This window comes from Prionailurus bengalensis, chromosome B1 (assembly GCF_016509475.1).
Source record: "Prionailurus bengalensis isolate Pbe53 chromosome B1, Fcat_Pben_1.1_paternal_pri, whole genome shotgun sequence".
Classification (NCBI taxonomy): domain Eukaryota; kingdom Metazoa; phylum Chordata; class Mammalia; order Carnivora; family Felidae; genus Prionailurus; species Prionailurus bengalensis.
Window position 1 is genome coordinate 1,804,513 of NC_057344.1, and position 13,629 is coordinate 1,818,141.

A 13,629-nucleotide genomic window follows, 5' to 3' on the forward strand; every position below is an offset into this window, starting at 1 on the left:
TGCAGTTCAGCGCACTTAATTTGTGTACTTGTGTCCCCATCTCCTGTGATTCTGTCACCTGTTTTACGTAGTTTTTCCCTTAATGATACTTGGGCAGATTTTTAAAATTTACTTAAGAAACGATGGAGACATTGAGACACATGGAGATAATTTATGCAAGGGTACATAATTCATAATATAACTTCACAGAAAACCGTCTTTAATTTATTTATGTATATATTTTTTAAAGTGTATTTATTTTGAGAGAGAGAGAGAGAGAGAGATAGCAGAAGAGGGGCAGAGAGAGAGGGAGAGAGACAGAATCCCAAGCAGGCTCCATGCTGTCAGCACAGAGCCAGATCTGGGGCTTGATCTCATGAACCATGAGACCATGACCTGAGCTGACATCCAGAGTTGGACGCTTAACCGATCGAACCACCCAGGTGCCCCAGAAGAAAATGTCTTTTAAAAGAAAAGTTTATAGTAAAAGCAACTTGAGTCTGAAACCGAAGAAGATCTTCTAGAAAGTTCTTGTACAGCAGATGTGGGGACTCAGGGCGCTCCCTCTTGGAGAGTGAGTCAGGAGTGTGCCACGTGGATGTCTTGGGGGTCTTGCTACTGTCTTTTCGAGGTATTTATGTACCTTTCAGGGGCCCGTATTTTAGGAGCAGTAGGGAGAAATTGTAGAGAGTACAGAGGAAAGACCAGAGTCCTCCAGGGGCAGAAGAACGTCCCAGCTCTTGGACCGGGAAGCCAGTTGAGGGTGACTGTTGTAGAGAACAGAGGCGGGAGGCCCTTGGAAAGGGTTTATTTAGCGCTCAAGGACAACGCAGCCGGGAAAACCAGAGTCAGGGAAAGTAGTACTGACTTGAGGTGAAGGATGTGAGGGGGAGGGTTGGCACTGAAAATGGATACCGAGGTTTGGTTAGGGACGGGAGGTCGTCTGCCGGAATTGTTTGGATGCAGTCCGTCCTGCCATTTATTGTCAACTCTTGCTTCCGGCTAGAGAGCCCAGCTCCTGTCCCACAGTCTGGTGGGAACAGTCCGTCCGCCCGCTCAGCAGACATTCGTGGGCGTGCCGCCATGGCCTGGGCTGCAAGTGGGAGTGGCACACTCAGAGTCGCTGCTGTCCGGGGATGGCGCTCTGACGCTGTCACCAGTGACACCAGCTCAGGGCCCACGCGGAAGCTCTGGGCCGTGCTACCGCGCAATCGGATCGAGTCTCGCTGTCTGGATACTTGTCATGTGTTCCACACTGGCCTCACTGTGGCTGAGTCCGTATGGGATGTAAATGCATCTTGTAAGTGAAATGGATGTAAGTCCAGCCCGTGCATCCTGGTGTGGCCGGTACGTTCCGTTCATAGGAACCAGGCTTCTTTCTCACCCGTATGATGTACGTGTCACAGCATGTGGATCGACATGCGTACTCACCCTTGGAACTCTGCAAAGCTTGGTTTCAACTTCAAGCTCACGTCAGAGGTTGACTTGTGAGGAATTTTAGTAGAAGGGGAGTGCCCATTCCCAGTGGGCTTATCTTGTGTTATGGTTGCATTGACTCCATACGGACACATCTGAAATGTCCTACTGCCAAAAAGCAGCCAGTGAATGGTCGTATAGACGTCTAAGAGTATTTCATATTATCTGCAAATTTAAAATACACTGCTTACGACTTGTTTTTATTACTGGCGTTTCACATAAACCAAAAGCGCCTCACGTCATTTAATTCCGCGGACTAGGACAATTTGCCCTTCTCTGTGCAACTGTGAGGGCTTAATTATTTCAGAAGCTGGAATTTAGAAGTTGACTGGCCATTATTAGGACTGACAGCTTTTCCATAAGCCTCTATCTGAGGCTATCATAAACATTGATGGTATTTTTTTTTTAAGTCTGTGATTTAAAATCCAGAGACTTTTTCCTGGAGCGATTCACATACTAACCATAAGATTTCTGCCTCGTAGGTTGCAAACACTAAGAAAGACACAGTTTTCAAATGGCTGAAGGATGATGTTCTGTATGAAACGGAGACGTTGCCTGACCTGGAGAAGGGAGTTTGTCAGCTCCTCATACCGAAGGTACGCCGTGGAGGGCCAAACAAAAGCTCGTCTTTCTAATAACTTGCAAAACCTGCGCTGTCTCCCAGCTTGTGGCCTGAATTCCCAGGGTTGGCTAAAAACCGTATTAGCACTTCTTACATTTTCCATCTTGGCATTGATTTCACACGCACGTGGGGTATGTTTTCTTGCAGCCGTCAAAGAAGGACCTCGGCGAATACAAGGCAACGTTGAAAGACGACAGAGGTCAAGATGTGTCTGTCCTGGAGATCGCTGGCAAAGGTAAAACAAAACCCTCTTTGCTCCCCGCAACGAGAGATCCGTTTTGCCAGCGGGATGCCACGTGCTATGAGGGCACGTCCGTCCGTGTCCTTATGGCGGTAACGCAGCAGGAGAAAGTAGATTTGTGTTTCCATTCTAACCTGCTTCAGTGTTCTAGAAGAATGTGTGATGTTACTTCGCCTTCATTAGAAACGCCATTTGAGCGCGTCATCGTCAGCCAGGTTTTATCCCATTACTAATGCAGTTAAAATGATTGAAACAGCGAGGAAGTTAAATTCAATTAAAGGTATAGTTGGATTTACGTGGCGTAAGGTTTTCTTGTCCCTTGTTTAAAGAGCGAACAGGTTAGAGGGATTTATGACACACGTGAACCTTTAGTGGATAAATGTCACCGTTGTAATGTTTCATTTTTCAAATGAACATGACGATTTCCTGTATCCATTTAATTAAACATGAAAATGCTGCGTCCTGATAAACGCGTACGTCGTAACGGCACCTCTCCTTCTTCCTTTCAGTGTACGAGGATATGGTTTTGGCAATGAGCAGAGTCTGCGGTAAGTAAATGCCCACTAACTTGCGAGTTATTTTGGGTGCGGACATCTCGTTCGCGGAGACGGGCACTTAGCACCGCAAGGGGAAGGCTGAGGCACCTGCGCGTGGACGCCGGGCGGCCCGGGGGCCAGACCGAGCCGTCTGCCGACCGCTCCCGAGGCTTTCTGAAGGGGTCTCAGCACTGTATTTAGGATCTATGTCGTATTTTAAAAAACCCAGTTGGGACTTCCTGATTAGCCGCGTCTTCCGATTTGCCGCCGCTTTGTTTGGATGATTGCCGTGCACGTAATTGCCGTCAGCGTCTTTATTACCCATGTGGAGCAGCAATCGTAGATTTTAAGCCTCTGGCTTTGCATCACACGTATTAGGCCATTCTCTAGCTTTGCAAATAAATTCTTTCTCTGCACGTCCCCTTCCACGGGAACGGACAATGAAGGGATCGGTTAGTAACTCAGTAGTAACCTTAGCTGGCATTCGTGTAGAGTTTTATGCTAAGGGTTACACCACTTATCACTGTGGGCTTTCTAGAAATCCCCTAAGTTCTGTCTTCGGAGCAAGCGGCCAGGCCCGCAGCAGGAACCCGGCTCAACTGTGGGTGTTCGCTAGCTCGAGCCGCGGCTCTCCCGCCAAGTAGCGTACGTCCAATTCCAAACCCAAGTGCTTTCTCGCCAGGCTTTCTGACCTTCTCCTCAAAAGCTTCTTGTGGTTTTGTGGTTTTCGTTGTTTCCTCAGAACAGCTCTGTGGGCTAGATTTCACTTCTTTCTCCTTTTGGTCAAGGAAACGTGACCACGTTTTAAGTGAGTTTTAGCCTCGATGGTCATTAAGGGACCAAATGCCTTCGTGGCGGTGGAGCCCCTGGGGAAGGTGGATGAAGCTGTCAGGAAGGTGGGTGCGCTCCCGCGCCCCTGGGAACTACCTTGTGTTAAGTTGTCGTGTCACATGCACCGTGGAGGCAGCCGAGCGCCGTCCTTGAAGACGTGAGTGGGAGTGTGCAGGGGCCAGAGTAGTGAGAGAACAGACGCGGGGTTTTCCAGGGGCACACACGCAAAGACCATGTTCTCCCGAGAGGCCAGGCCCGTGTGTGCGGAAGCCCCTGAGGGAAAGGGGCAGGAGCCGCTGCCGTCTGCTGAAAGACACGTGTGTGCTGGGAGCGCACCGCTTTCCCCGCGGCCCCCGCGCCCCGTGCCACGGTCCAGGACCCCCAGGGCCCCGCCTGCTGCTCCGGGCCGTCCTCTCCGCGGGCCCCTCGCAGGCCGCAGGGACATTCCTGGTGACCTCGAGGTGTCCCGGCCTTGCGTTAGTCCCAGAGCAACATCTGTGGGCTCCCATGCCACCTGCCGTTCGTCAAGGGCCACCATCCCCTGTGCTGTGGGTCCCCTCGGCTTTCAGAAACTGGGGCCTTTGTTCTTGGACTTGTCGGTGGGGCCATCTCCATCCTGCATCCTCGGGGACACAGCACACTCGCCTCCCTCGGTTTCTCCTGGGAGCATCGGCAGTGCCCATGAACAGACTCACACACACACACTCACAGTCTCTCTCTCTCTCTCTCTCTCTCTCACACACACACACACACACACACACAAGCACAAACTCACACAGACACACACACATACAGACTGACACACACAGACACACCCACAGACTCACGTAGACTCACACACACACTTAGACACACACACAGACTCATGCACTCAGACTCACGCAGACTCATACACACACTCACAGACACACACACAGATACACACAAGCACAGACTCACACACACACAGAATTGCACAGACACACAGACTCATGCACTCAGACTCGTGCAGACTCATACACACACAGACACACACATAGATACACACAAGCACAGACACACTCACAGACTCATGCAAGACACGTGCACAGACACACAAGCACAGACTCACACAGATACACACACATACACACAGAATCGCACAGACACACACACGTCGACACACACACTCACAGACACAGACTCACACAGACTCAGATATACACACAGAATCGCAGAGTCACACACACACAGACACACACACTCACAGACACACCCAGCCTCACACACACACACACAGAATCACACAAACTCACACACACGCACACATACACATACAGACTGACACACACACACTAACATACACACAGACTCACACACACAGAATCACACATACATAGACTCACACAGACACACACACAGATTCACACACTTACACATAGACTCATACAGACACTCACACAGAATCACACACACACACGTACAGACACACCCAGCCTCACACACACACACACACACACACACACACACACAGACTCACACCTCAGACGCCCCCTCGCTGAGCGAGCCCCTGCCCCTCCTCTGCTCTCAGCCCTCCCTCCCTCCCTCTACGTCTGTCTTCCTGCCCAGCTTCTCCCTGCACCCCCACACCCCACACCCCTCGGCCCTTCCAGGAGAATGTCCACCTGGTTTGGAGCCGAAGGCTGTCACACCTGAAGCCCCAGAGCTACTGCGCGTCCGGCACCTCGGGCTGCGGGTGCGGCGACGCCTGTAGGTACGATGACCGCGTGGAGTGCTGTGACTTTAGGATGAATAGAAGTCTCCAGGTCGCTTACCACAGTTAGGAGATGGTGCGTTCGGAAGGTCCTTCTCCATCATATCGTTTCCTTTTATTTTGCCGGGCACGGACACGGCATCTTCTGGGTGATGGAATACCCCGGGCCCACGCCGGTTCTCCGAAGTTACGCATCTAGTAACGATCTCCGCTTCCGGGTCAGCCTTCGCCGTAACTTCCCGAGTCCTGACCCCTCGCCCCCCGCCCCCCCCGACCCTGTGTTCTGTCGCGCGAGGCTGCGTTCCTGCCCCAGACACACGAAGTCTGTTCTCACGTCGTGGGTTTTCCTCCCCTGTTGCCTCTCCTGCCTTCTCCCTCTCATCCCGTCTTTACTCAGCTTGAAGGCCGAACTGCAGTTTTAGGACTCCCTGACCCCTCCCTGACCCCTCCCTGACCCCTCCCTGACCCGTCCCTGTCCTGTCCCTGACCCGTCCTCGACCCTTCCCTGACCCGTCCCTGACCTGTCCTTGACCCCTCCTTGACCCCTCCCTGCATCATTTCTGCTGACTCACCATCCCCCCCGATACTTCAGTTCCGGATCAATTCACACAGAACGGACGGTGTTCGGCGCCGTTTGCGAGAATTTTCCTCCTCTTCTTAAGCTGAGCTGCCAAGGGGCAGTAGCGCCTTGCGTTCCGAAGGCGCACCCGCTGCCCTTCTTAGATCCGCATCTCTTCTGTTTCCTGCAGGTGCGTCCGCTTCTCCGCTCAAGGTGCTCTGCACCCCGGAAGGAATCAGGCTTCAGTGTTTCATGAAATATTTTACCGAAGAGATGAAAGCGAACTGGTATCACAAGTAAGTACAAGTGTGATTCCCTGTGGCCTTGGCCCGGGACAGCAGGCGGGCCTCGCGGAAGGGGAAGACAGAAATGCCTGAAGGTGCCGCAGACAAATGTCTTCACCTTCTGGGTTTTGCCAAACGTGGCTCTGTTGCCGACGCACATTTCATCTGCAATCCAGCAGACCGCCGACGGGAAAGTAATACGTGGAGACCACATTCTCAGTTTCCAGTCTGTCAGCTCCTCACTAGCTTGGTTGCGAAGAAAAGGACCAACTGGGGCGCCTGGGGGGCTCAGTCGGTTGAGTGTCCAGTTGTCGGTCTCAGGGTGTGATCTCACAATTTGTGAGTTCGAGCCCCTCGTCGGGCTCTGTGCTGACAGTGTGGTCTCTCTCCCTCTCGCTGCCCCTCCCCTGCTTGCTTTCTCTCTCTTTCTCAAAATAAATAAATAAACATTAAAAAAAAAAAAAAAGAAGAGAAGCACCAAAGAAGCCCAGAGGTAAAACGTGGAAGAAGATGAAACCTGTGAGACCAGCAGGTTTTCTGTTTCACATTTGCTGCTCCTGCCTCTCTAGGTGGGTGGTGTCCCCTCCCAAAGCAGCCGGGACTTTGTGATAGTCATGGCACAGGCGGGCTCCTGCGGTCTGGCTCTTTCCAAACCACACCCCAGGGGTGTCTCTGAAACAGTTGTCGGAGAAGTGGTTTTTGAGCACAGAGGACGGAGGTCAGCATTCGCCCGCAGAGGAGGGGGCGTCAGCCGCGGCAGGTGGAACAGGACGGGCTGTCTCTGCTCTGTCCTGAGGGCGTAGGCAACATTTTTAGCCCATATTTTCTTTTTTTTGTTTTTTAAACGTTTGGACATTTATTCATTTTGTGTGAGAGAGAGAGAGAACACGAACAGGGGAAGAAGAGCAGAGAGAGAGGGAGACACAGAATCCGAAGCAGGCTCCAGGCTCCGAGCTGTCAGCACAGAGCCCGACACGGGGCTCGAAACCAAGAACCTTGAGATCATGACCTGAACTGAGGTTGGACGCTCAGCTGACTGAGCCCCCCAGCCAGGCGCCCCCTTTGATTTCTGTTTAAAGAGATGCCAAGATCGCGTCTAGTGAGCACATGAGGGTTGGAGGCACCGAGGATATGGCCTGGCTGCAGATCTGTGAGCCCACGGAGAAAGATAAAGGAAAGTACACTTTTGAGATTTACGACGGCAAAGATAACCATCATCGCTCCCTCGACCTGTCCGGCCAGGGTAAGATCACATTCCTCAGCACCCCCTAACTTTGGATTCGGCGATCCACAGAGAATGCTGGGAGAGGAAGCGCTCGGGTTCATGATTTTCATTCGGAGAAGATTGTCTCCGAATAATCAGTTTAGTCTTTGGCTCTTTGTCGGTTTTCACTAAGCCAATACATTGGCAACGAAACCATTAAAATGTTTGAAATGTTTCCTTACAGCGTTCGATGAGGCCTTTGCAGAATTCCAGCAGCTCAAGTAAGATTTGTGTGTGTGCGTGGCGGTCTGTCTGTCCCTGGGGCCACCGACCTCGTGGGCGTGTGGGTGGCCGCTGGGCGCCCTGTCCAGGGAACTGACCTAAAAGTGGCGGTTGAAGCGTTCAGTGTTGGGGGGGGGCAGGCATGCCCCTAAGCCGTGCGTGTGTTTATAAAGTAACTTTCTAGAGCCCCCATAACCCTGGGTTGCTTCAGTGATTATAATGATGGATTTCTCCAATAGTTACAATTATGGTAATGTGGCGCAGAGCAATTTTTTAATGTTAGGTATTTAGGTTCTTTTTAAAGACCTTGTTTTTCTAGAGCCATTTAATCACAGCACCATGGGGAAGAAGGTGCAGAGTTTTCCCGGGTCCCCGAAACCCAGCCCCCCCCCATCAGCATCCCCTCTGGGTGCTGCATCCGTTGCCATTGATGAGGCCGCACGGACACATCATCCCCACGCAGAGTCCGCCGTGCACATCACGGTTCCCTCTAAGTGGCTGTGGGTCTGGACAAATGTATGGTGGCACCTGCCCACGACTAGAGTATCGTACAGAGAATTCTTAATGCCTCCCACATCCTCTGTGTCCCTCGTTGTGGACCCCTGGTCACTGTCCCCTGTCTCCACGGTTTTGCTGTCTCCGCAAGGTCACGGGGCTGAATCATGGATGTGTGGGCTTTTCAGGCCGGCTTCTTTCACTTAGTGAATCTGCACTCAGGGCTGCTCTGTGTCTTCTCATGGCTCGAAGCCTCCTTTATGTTTAGCGCTGGATAATGTCACCTTGTTCAGAGCAACTTTTTAACGAATCACTTGAGATTTTAAGTGTGTCTCTGAATTTGGGAGTACCCAGAATGGACAGCGGTCACCGGCCATGCTAGGCTAGTCAGGAAACGTTGGCTGAACGAATGAACAGACGGCTGAGATAAGTCCGAAACCAGGGTTTTCAAAGATATCTAAAACTCTCCAGTGCCATCTGGTGAATTTGGTGAAGAAAGAAATCTCTCCAGCCTATGAGCCTGAATGCCGACCTTTCCCGTGGGTTTCACCTGCTGAGAGACAGGGAATCCCGCCGGGCCCCCCCAAGGGGCAGCGGAGAGGGCAGGAGAAATGCACACAGTTTACGGTTCCTTGGGCCCTGTGCCCTGGTGTCCTTCCAAGGGGAGAACACACTGCTTGTTCCTCTCGCCCCCTGCCCGGCGAAGCCCTGAGATGTGTGGTGCTTGTCGTCCAGAGCCTTTTCTCATGACTGACTTCCTGTTCTCTCCGCCCCTTTAATTCCTAGGGCAGCCGCTTTTGCAGAGAAGAGTGAGTATATGTTATGTGGTATCGAGCACCCTTTATTATCTGGGGAGGGCCAGCGGGTCCCACGGTAGAGTTTTAATGCCGTGTATTCACTGATAGACAGCAGACCTGCTCCGTGGGCGGGGAACCTTCCAGAACTCCTGGCACCTGCCCTCCTGATCCTGGCACTCCCTGCACCCCCGCCCAGCCCACCTCCCCTTGTCAGCTCCTTGTCGTTTGTGTGGCCTCCGCCTCCCTTCCGCCCTCCACCCGCCTGCCCCCTGGTCTTCTACGACATGTCAGGCAGGTGCAGCCACAGGTGGAGGAGGCAGAGGGGAGGCTCAGGGGGTCAGAGTCCATCACACTCGCAGGTGCTAGAGACGCAGGCACCTGGGGAGGCACCGGGTCACGCGTGGAGGAGGCAGGAGTGAAGAGAGTGCTGAGGCTGTGACCTGTGTTCGGGTTTCCATGGGACACGCAGGCAGGGCAGGGGAACAACTTAGGACTGACTAGTTTGAACGGTTTTGTGGGTTTTGGTCAGTAGGGGAGGCCCCTAGTTGCCTGGCACCAGGCCCTGGGATGATCAGGGCAGAGGAATAGGGCTTCTGGATGCAGGGGCAGGTGGAGGAGGTGGGGTGAAGGGGTGTCGCCTCCTGTGGGCAGGGGTGAAGGGGTGTCACCTTGCCTCCAGGGTTCAGGGGTGGGTGGAGGACCCAGGGTGGAGGGGGGTCGCCTCCCAGGGGGCAGGGGTGGGTGGGGGATGCAGGGTGGAGGGGGTTCATCTCCCGGTGCAGGGGTGGGTGTGGGACACAGGGTGGAGGGGGGTCACCTCCCAGTGCAGGGGTGGGTGGCGGACGCAGGGTGGAGGGGGCCGCCTCCCAGGGGGCAGGGGTGGGTGGGGGACGCAGGGTGGAGGGGGGTCACCTCCCAGTGCAGGGGTGGGTGTGGGATGCAGGGTGGAGGGGGGTCACCTCCAGGTACAGGAGTGGGTGGGGGACACAGGGTGGAGGGGGTCACCTCCAGGTGCAGGGGTGGGTGTGGGACGCAGGGTGGAGGGGGGTCACAACCCAGTGCAGGGGTGGGTGGGGGATGCAGGGTGGAGGAGGTTCACAACCCAGTGCAGGGGTGGGTGGGGGACACAGGGTGGAGGGGGGTAGCCTCCCAGGGGCAGGGGTGAGTGGAGGACCCAGGGTGGAGGGGGGTCACCTCCCGGTGCAGGGGTGGGTGTGGAATGCAGGGTGGAGGAGGTTCACAACCCAGTGTAGGGATGGGTGGGGGACGCAGGGTGGAGGGGGGTTGCCTCCTGGTGCAGGGGTAGGTGGGGGAGGTGGGGTGGAGGGGGGTTGCCTCCTGGTGCAGGGGTGGGCGGGGGATGCAATATAGAGGGCATTCGCCTCCAGGTGCAGGGGTGGGTGGGGGACGCAGGGTGGAGGGGGGTCACCTCCTGGTGCATTGGTGGGTGGGGGATGCAATATAGAGGGGGTTCGCCTCCAGGTGCAGGGCTGGGTGGGGGAGGTGGGGTGGAGGGGGGGGTCACGTCCTGGGGGCAGGGGTGGGTGGGGGACATAGGGTGGGGGGGGTCATATCCCGGTGCAGGGATGGGCAGGGGAGGGACACAGGGTCGAGGTGGGTCACGTCCTGGGGCAGGGGTGGGTGGGGGAGGTGGGGTGGAGGGATGTCGCCTTCCGGGGGCAGGGGTGGGGTCACCTCCAGGGTGCAGGGGTGGGTACAGGTGGGCTGGCTCCAGATGGGCTGGCGGCCTGTCCCAGGCTGGGACCTTTGTCGTCTCTGAGAACTGGCTGCCGGGGGAGGCGCCATCTCCCGGGCAGGAAGGTTTCTAGGATGTCAAGCGTCATAACCCAGAAAACAGTGGAAACATAACACAGTGGACAGTCCACTGCCCTGGGAGAGTCCTGCTGTGTAGACGCAGGGGACCCCTCTCCCTTCCAGGGACCACGTGTCCGGTTCCCTGTGTGGCCCTCGGGGAACTCTTCATCCTCAGTTCCGTCCCTCACGGGACCAGTGGGTCCGCCCGGCCGTCGTCCCGCTCCTAGTGGTGGGGGCCCCTCCCGTGTCGTGTTGTATACACTGCTGCGCGGCACGGGGCCTGCTCCTAGAAACGTCCCTGGGGACGGTTTACTCAACCCAGTGGCCTTCATGTTGCAGATCGTGGCAAGGTGATCGGTGGCTTACCTGACGTGGTGACCATAATGGAGGGCAAGGTAAGAAGGACAGTGAGACTCATGCGGCCCAGTGTAGGGGGATCCCAGGGACGGGGTTGCTGCCCAGAGCCCGGACCACGGGGAGCTCCCCACCCACCCCGATGGCGGTCTCAGGCTGCCCCTGGTCACCCTCACGTTCTCAGGGGACGGCAGAGTTTAATATTCTGAAGCCACAGGCCCACAGGGACACGGAGCCTGACGCAGGTGTCACACAGCCACACGGTGTGTGGCAGGTGTGGCTCCCGGCCCTGGGCCTCTGCGGGGTCCTGGTCCTTCCAGGTGGTAACTGCCCACCGAGAAGGTGGGACACGCCCGCACCCCCCGCCACCCTTGGCCCGGCAGGAAGGTAGAAAAGCACTCCGGTTTTCGAGGTCCTTCTGGAATTTATAACGGAAACCACTTCCTAGAGTTTGTGTTTGTTGCCTGTCAGCAGAGTTGCCGACATCCGATTGGAACCTCTCTCTGTCTGCAGCCGTCCTAAGTCAGTGTCGAGGGGACAGAGACACGAGAGAATTTTATTAGGCCCAAACACTAAAATTTATAGGCCTTTTCTTGAGCGGCTAAAGAAATTCTAGCGAGTTCCTGAGACGGAGGAACCGTGGGCCTCACAACGAGGCTGTGCTGGTGCTGTTAGCTGCTCATGGGCCCAGCACACGTTGTCAGTGCATTTGCTGCGCCTGATTACTGGTTAGAAGACATCTTCTCTGGATTTGCCAGAGGAAATCCAGAGAAGATGTTGGTAAAATGGATCCATTGGTTGGGATAGAAAGGAAATTTAGAAACAGGCTAAATATGTCTACTGTAAAATGTAGTTTCATTACCTCTAAATGCATTGATCTTGTCAGGCCGTGGATTAAAACTGAGAATAAAGAGGGAAAACTATCACTGATTTTTCTCATGAGCTGCCTCACGGAACGGCGAACTCGCTCGCGTGTGCTGTGTTCGGATCCCGCGTGTCTAGCGTGGTGCTTACACAGAGAAAGAGCGTGTTGGCCAGATGAACGTGGGGGATAGGTGAACGCTTCAGTGAGTGTCACAGGGAGCCGGGCCCCTTTGGAAGGCTGGTATGACTTCTCTGTCTCTAACCCTCCCTTCTCCGCCCACGCCTCCCTCCCGAAGACCTTGAACCTGACCTGCACCGTGTTTGGAAACCCTGACCCTGAAGTGGTGTGGTTCAAGAACGACAAGGACATCGAGCTCAGCGAGCACTTCTCGGTCAAGGTGGAGCAGTCCAAGTACGTGAGCATGACCATCAAGGGCGTGACCTCCGAGGATTCGGGCAAGTACAGCATCAACGTGAAGAACAAGTACGGAGGCGAGAAGATCGACGTCACCGTCAGCGTGTACAAGTACGGGGAGAAGATCCCCGACGTGGCACCACCCCAGCAGGCGAAGCCGAAGCTCCTCCCGGCGTCTGCCTCCGTGACGGAATAGGGGGGTGGCCGCCGGCGGGGGGCAGGCCGCTGAGTGCTGCGCACCCGTTCCGGTGAGTGACCACGGCCCCGGGGATGCCACGTGTGCCGACAGGCCGTCGCGCGTTATGCTTTTAGTTGATTCTTGGCATTTTATGTTCACCTAAGGGGAAGAGCTAAGGTTTTGCACTAGGCTGACAGAGCTAGGTCTGCGGGTTCCCGCAGAGGGCGGGTTGCAAGGTGGCCGCTCCGGTTTCCATCGATGCTGGCACGGGGCGCAAAGCCCCAGGCCGCCTGGTGGTTGTCGTCTGTGGTGCAGACGAGATCCAGCCGCTCGGAAATCCTGGTTGTAGAGCCTTAAATGCACGTGTTACCGGGTACACTCTGGTTTTTGTTGCCGTAAACGAATAAAACTTTAAAAGACAACTCGTGGTTCTCCTGTATGAAGCCGTACCTGACTCCACCTGCTCCCTTTTTGGGCCTAAGTACGTGTGGTGGCGTGGCCAGGAGCACCAACGCGTGGGCCTGTGATCCGGAGAGCCGGGGCGGCGGGCAGAGCCCAGCCGTGCTGGGCCCTCTCCAGGGGTGGTGGCCAGGAGGGCGTCCTAAGAAGGGGCACTTCGTCTACAGGCACTGTTATGTGGTTATCACCGCGTGGGCCTGAACACCTCTGTAGAGGGCCACAAAATGTGCAGGTGGCTGTGTTCCTTTTCAGCGTGCTGATTAATCAGGGGCTTCCCAAGAGAGGAGGTAGCGGTTACAAAGGAGCAGAGCAGTGGCCTGGGGAACTCCGGAAATTTGGCCGACCGTCCGTCTCTCGGTGAAGTTAAAATGCGCGGATGGACCCAGCCTTCCTTTGAACTTTTTCTTCCTTCTTTTGGGAAGAGGCTGAAATCCCTTGGGCGCAGAAATCCTACCTCCATATTTTAGTTTTGTAGTAGACACGTGACGTTTATCAGGAAAAGCTTT

At 55.0% G+C, this 13,629-nt stretch overlaps 1 protein-coding gene across 3 annotated transcripts in view; it reads left to right on the plus strand.

Moving 5' to 3' along the window:
• The window catches only part of MYOM2 (myomesin 2), a 72,862-nt gene extending 59,776 nt beyond the window's left edge, over positions 1 to 13,086 (plus strand). For all 3 annotated transcript variants that reach the window (XM_043557404.1, XM_043557424.1, XM_043557414.1), the window contains 9 exons: positions 1,938 to 2,051; positions 2,225 to 2,312; positions 2,828 to 2,866; positions 6,167 to 6,272; positions 7,340 to 7,503; positions 7,709 to 7,745; positions 9,028 to 9,050; positions 11,193 to 11,248; positions 12,368 to 13,086. In XM_043557404.1, coding sequence (XP_043413339.1) covers positions 1,938 to 2,051; positions 2,225 to 2,312; positions 2,828 to 2,866; positions 6,167 to 6,272; positions 7,340 to 7,503; positions 7,709 to 7,745; positions 9,028 to 9,050; positions 11,193 to 11,248; positions 12,368 to 12,682 — 942 coding nt within the window. In that variant the 3' untranslated portion in view covers positions 12,683 to 13,086. The remainder of the gene's footprint in view (positions 1 to 1,937; positions 2,052 to 2,224; positions 2,313 to 2,827; positions 2,867 to 6,166; positions 6,273 to 7,339; positions 7,504 to 7,708; positions 7,746 to 9,027; positions 9,051 to 11,192; positions 11,249 to 12,367) is intronic.
• The last annotated feature ends 543 nt before the right edge of the window (positions 13,087 to 13,629 follow it).